General features: G+C 37.6%; 1 protein-coding gene across 3 annotated transcripts in view; it reads right to left on the bottom strand.

The window, feature by feature from the left end:
• Positions 1–910: 910 nt before the first annotated feature.
• The window catches only part of CHEK1 (checkpoint kinase 1), a 27,537-nt gene continuing 22,562 nt past the window's right edge, over positions 911–5,885 (bottom strand). Inside the window, exons 12-13 of one of the 3 annotated variants that reach the window (XM_007463604.1) lie at positions 3,015–3,116; positions 911–1,791 (exon numbers count right to left, since the gene is read on the bottom strand). In XM_007463604.1, the coding sequence (XP_007463666.1) occupies positions 1,696–1,791; positions 3,015–3,116 (198 nt within the window). In that variant the 3' untranslated portion in view covers positions 911–1,695. The remainder of the gene's footprint in view (positions 1,792–3,014; positions 3,117–5,885) is intronic. The other 2 variants (XM_007463606.1, XM_007463605.1) reach the window with 2 other exon arrangements.

Genomic DNA, 5,885 nt, shown 5'->3' with positions numbered 1-5,885 from the left:
TGAATTAAATAGGAGCTGCTGAATTGAATACAAAATATGAAAACCGTGTCGAGGATGATTTCTAGAGTTTTGGCTTAAGAAAACTAGGGAGTGAATATAACATTTACTGAGATGGGGGAAGCTAGGGAGGAGTAAGTTGGAGGACAGGGATCAAAAGTTGTTTTTGTTCATGAGATGACTATTAGTCAAGGGGAAATTTCAGGTAGGCTGTGGCTATAAAAGTCTGGAGCTCAGGGGATAGGTCAAAGCCAGAGATAACTTTGTTTCTGAGAGTTACTAATGGCTGGCTGACAATTCTCAGGAACAAAATTTCTTTCATATTTGAGAACGTACTGGCTCAATTCTTAGGAGCCGCCTATTACGTTCAATCGTATTCCTCCTATGGGTATACTGCAGTAATACCATTTACCAGGATATACTATATATGATAAACTCTATAAAATTTCATGTCCTTGGCTTCCTTTTTTTTTTTTTTTTTTTTTTTTTTTTTTCACCACCCTGCCGGCCAGCCATATTTCCTTTTTTTTTTTTTTTTTTTTTTTTTTTTTGTCGCATCACACGGCATGTGGGATCCTAGTTCCCTGACCAGGGATCAAACCCGTGTCCCCTGAAGTGGAAGTGTGGAGTCCTAACCACTGGACCACCAGGGAATTCCCTGTTCTTGGCTTCAGACTAAGATAATTGACTAATTTTTATAAATTACCAAGAAAAGAGAATACTGGGTCCCAATCTAACATTCAAAAATTAATATAAATTTCATTGAAAGAACAAGGTCTTACTAAAACTAATAGGTTAAAAAAAAGCCAAGAATCAGATCTATGTCCATTATAGCTTCCTTACATCTCCCCCTGCTTCTTTCATGCCTTATCACCTAGGAGCTTAGTTACCAATAAGTTCACAGAGTTAGCTATTCATTTTCAAAATAGAATTTATTTCTGTAATAAAGAATTAAAATATAGCTGTGAAAGTAGAAAATAATATAGAAAAATATTTAAAATGTGCAACAGTAATTTTGAGTAAAGGTAGTTAAGCACTAGAGGTTATGCTCAACTTCTACTTGAAAGGCCAATCATATATATTATTACCTGCACCAGAAAAAACATACCTACTTGCAAATTTAATTAATAATTATAATTCAAAAACAGGTTTACACACCTTGTCAGGCCCTTTTAAAAATATAAGTATAAATCTTGGGGAGATAGTTTTTGAAGCTGGCTTCACTTCACAGACTGATAAATCTACTGTCCCAAAATCACAAGGTTGTTTTTACTAATTCATCCATGTAATTAAGCCAAAGTGGAGGAAATATGTACTTTTTGGATGAAACCTAATGTTTTGGTAAAAATGGGACAAGAGTATCATTTTTCATTATGTTGGTATAAAAGCCGGTAAGCTCACGTATCCCCAGAACTCAGTTTCCACCAGGTGGGTCTCAAATTCAGACACTAAATGCAGATGAAGAAATATCTAGTGAATTCTATCTATCGCTTCCCCAAAGTTTTACTTACAATTAAGATATAGGTATTATTTGTATGAAGAACATACAAAAAGAATTGGAAACTGTTTGGCTAGAGGGAAGACAACTCTTCAGGGACTACTGTTTGCAGTTTGCAGAATAGGATAATCTTCTCTAGGAAGAATAATGTCCACATAGCAGCACTATATTCACCAGGAATCCCAGAGCCAGTGGATCTATCATGTAGCAGGAAGCCAAACCTTCTGGCTGCTCACAACATCACTCAGCTTCCCTTTAATCTTCAGGAAGTGTCTCTTGAATTCCAATCCATCACCCTATATTAGGAATAATATCCAAAACTAATGTCAAAAAAACAAGAAAAAGAGACTATGCCATAAAATCGAACTTTCTTTAGGGGTAAGTAGAGACAAACATCCATGGATATGTCCAGATACAGTTATCTTCCGGTCCTCTTATGAATACAAAATATCTTGGTAGAAGAAATGGCTACATAAATAATCCTGACTTGACTTTGGGCCCATCACTGCTCCCACCACCCTGGGCCCAGAGAGCAGAAACAATGGCATCCTGTCCATTTCAAGGGTTGGTATCTCTGGACCTATGTCATTGTTTTTCACAGGCACTAGGTGTTTATAAACTAAAAATAAGCTACACAACTATGCTTTAAGTCTTGCCACAACAGAGCCAGTGATTCAGTTATGAGAAGGGTTTCTCTACACTAGGATCTTAATTCCATACCAAGCATCTGGACAATAGCACTGCAGCAAATCTCCAACATAAAGAATGTGACCAACTCCTCCAACCTCATTTAGAGCCACAAACAATCTTTCGGTAAACAGAGAATATGCTATTTTGGTCTTATATGTCAAGGGCTTTAAAACTGTAACCTCAGAACCAATAATTTCTAAAGAAAGAATCAGAAATGTGAACAAAACTCCATGTATATGAGTATTAATCATAGAGTAGCTTGTAACAAACAGATAAAGGTTCATTAATTATAATGTGCAAACATTTGGACAAATCATAATATTTATGAAAAATATTAAATACAAATTCAGTAAGAAAAAGCTTAGAATGCTACAAAATATTAAGGGTAATTATTTTAAGGACAACAATAATTTAGGACTATTTTTTTTTTATTTGTTATTTATTTACACATTCTACAAAAAACAAAAACTTTTATAATAAGGAAAATATCATTTGAAAAAACTGTTTTAGAATAGCTAATGACAAGAACAAATGTTCATAATATTAAATTTAAAAAACCAGTTACCATATATTTATAAATATAATGCCCTTTAAAAAAATCTACACATAAGAGTAATTCCATAGAGGATATATTATAAGTAATAGTAAGGTTATTGTAATACAATATCAAAAATAAATCTGTGTTCTCTTTGGATGACAAAATTAAAGTTGATTCTTATCTTCTTTATACTTTTTTGTATTTTTAAAATTTCTAAAATGAACATGTAATACTTCTTTAAAAATAGCAAAACAAAGTTTTTTCTTTTAAAAAGTGTTCTATTCTACATACCTTAGAAAGCCGGAAGTCGACCAAGATCTTCTCATCCATTTCTACCAAATTCACTTTGAAAATGAGTTTATTGTTTCTTCTATCAGTTGTTGATACAGTAACCTAAGACAATAAAAATAAGGTCAAACCAGATGTGTAGGCAGAAAATACTCTAAATAAAAACTATAATCTTAGTTCAGTGATACTACTGGGATAAAAATTTGAGACGTGCTTTTATAACAGGAGCTGTGCCAGCTGAAAATCCCACTCCTTCTAGGACTTTCCTCTCCCAATGGGTATGTGTGTGTCCAACCAGACCGACCTGTAAACAGGACGCAGTTCCGTTATCGGGGATTGAGTCTATGTGAACTCTTAGCAACAAAATAAATTTAGTATTTTACCAAGATACAACCGAAAGAGGAAACAATTGAAGAGAATAAAAACAGGGGACTTCCTTGGTGGTCCAATGGTTAAAACTCCATGCTTCCAATGCAGGGGGTGTGGGTTTGTTCCCTGGTCAGGGAACTAAGATCCCATGTGCCATGCAGCATGGCCAAAAAATGAAAAGAGAGAGAGAGAGAGAGAGAGAGAGAGAGAGAATAAAAACGGACTGAGAGGAAAAACAACATTATTAAAACATAAAGAAAAAGAGAGGCCAGATTTGTGGGTAAAAAGCTATAGCGGCAATCAGAAGACGGTGAAGGTCTTGAGAGGCCTTTCAACTTCCACTTTCAGTGCTGTAGAAGCTCAGGCTAGAAGAGTGACATGTAAAGAAAGGCCAGGCCAACAGCCAGCACCAAGACCCCAAACGTGGATGAGGCTGTCCTGGACCACAGAAAAGCCATCAACTCCAGCTGGATGAATGAGCCCAAGCAAGATCAGTAGATCTGCCTAGTTGAGCCCAGCGCAAATTACAACAACATTTTTAATAATTCTCACTTCAAGAAATGACTATTAAAGAAACACAGGTGTACCACAACGGTGCAACACTGGAACAACATGTTCTGGGAAAACACAAGACACTCAGCACATCTGAAGGAGGTTATTAAACTTCAAAGACAAAGAAAATTCTCCAAAGATTCAGGCAGAAAGAATTAATTGAGGAGTAATGTCAGTAAAAATGGGAGATTAGGAAACTTCAAAAGCCCACTAACTCCACAAAAGCAATGAAAAATCTGGCAAAAACTGTCAGAATCAACTTTTTCAGAACACTGAAAACTAATGAAAAGCTTGCAGCAACACAGGGGCACTCATACAAAACAGATGAACTTTCTCACATTGTAACTACCTTATTCCCAACTCCCACTCCTCAGCTCAGTAGTAGCCTTGAAAATAACCATCCACATTCCAGGTCCAGGTACAAATGCAAGAATAAACCTCATTCATAAACTGTCTTAAGCTGTTCTACCTTCCTGGAAGAACTGCTCAACACACTTGTCTTTATTTTGCCTGCCTAACTACACAGGACTTGTGTTAAAGTTGCCACCTGGGGAGCATCTGTCAAAAGTACCTACAGGCAAATGCTTTAACCCTTGCTTACTGGGGTAATGTGGAACAGTTGGGACAAACAGATTACCTAAAAAGGCTGAAAGGAAAGGTTTAGGAGTGAGATGTTTTTGAGGGATAAGAGTTCTGAAAATCTCTCACATATTCCTGGGACTGTAAAGCTTATACTTATGCCCAGGGCACTGTAAATGCTCAAGAAAGGTCTGAGAAGGCTCTAAGCTCTGCCTCTGGCTGACCATGAGGCACCACACAAGCAGGAAGTGAAGGCTAACGCAGAGCTGTAAACAGCCTGGCTGGGTACTGATGGCATGCCCCAATACGCACACAGAACCCCTCTGCAAAAACTAGCTTTTGGTTCCAGGAATTTAATGTTTAATCATTAGCTGACCATTGAGCTAACAGAACAAAGATTTCAGAGATCACACACAACAAAGAAGACAGACACTATAATATTTGATCAGAAATGTCACTAAACAATCAAAAACTACATCAACTGTCAATGATAACAAACCCTGGGAAGAGGGGAAAATCTATTTCCAGGGTTGTCACATTATAATATTCAAAATGTCCAGTTTTCAATAAAAAAGGATAAAGCATACAGAAAAATGAGAAAATATGGCCCCCACACAGGAAAAAATAAGTCAGTAGAGGCTTCTAAACAGAAAGAGACTAAAGAACAGAAAGAAGAATGAAGAAAAATGAACAGAGTCTAAGAGACCTGTGGGACATCATCAAGTGTATCAGAATATGCACAATGTGAGTCCCACAGAGAGAGGAGAGAATGGGGCAGAATGAACTTTTGAAAAAATAATGGCCAAAAACTTCCCAAATTTGATGAAAAACAATCCCATCCAGGAAGCTGAATGAACTTCAACTAGGATAAAATGAAAGAGATCCACACCAAGATACATCATATTCAAACTGTTGAAAGACAGTGACGAGAGAATCTTGAAAGCAGCAAGAGAAAGTGACACATCATGTGCAGAGATCCTCAATAATACTAACAGCTGATTTCTCATCAGAAACCACGGAAGCCAGAAGGCAGTGGAATGACACAAAGAGCTAAAAGGAAAAAACTGTCAAGAAGTCCATATCTGGCAAAACTATCCATCATAAATGAAGAAATGAAGACATTCATAATTAAAATCTGATAGGGTTTGAAACTACCAGACCTGCCCAAAAAAGAAAGAGTAGGGGCTTCCCTGGTGGCGCAGTGGTTGAGAGTCCGCCTGCTGATGCAGGGGACACGGGTTCGTGCCCCGGCTCCGGGAAGATCCCACATGCCGCGGAGTGGCTGGGCCCGTGAGCCATGGCCGCTGAGCCTGTGCGTCTGGAGCCTGTGCTCTGCAATGGGAGAGGCCACAACAGTGAGAGGCCCGTGTACCA

This window comes from Lipotes vexillifer, unplaced genomic scaffold (assembly GCF_000442215.2).
Source record: "Lipotes vexillifer unplaced genomic scaffold, Lipotes_vexillifer_v1.1 scaffold442, whole genome shotgun sequence".
Classification (NCBI taxonomy): domain Eukaryota; kingdom Metazoa; phylum Chordata; class Mammalia; order Artiodactyla; family Lipotidae; genus Lipotes; species Lipotes vexillifer.
The sequence above is the reverse complement of the archived record's forward strand: the minus strand, read 5'-3'. Positions and strand labels throughout refer to the sequence as shown.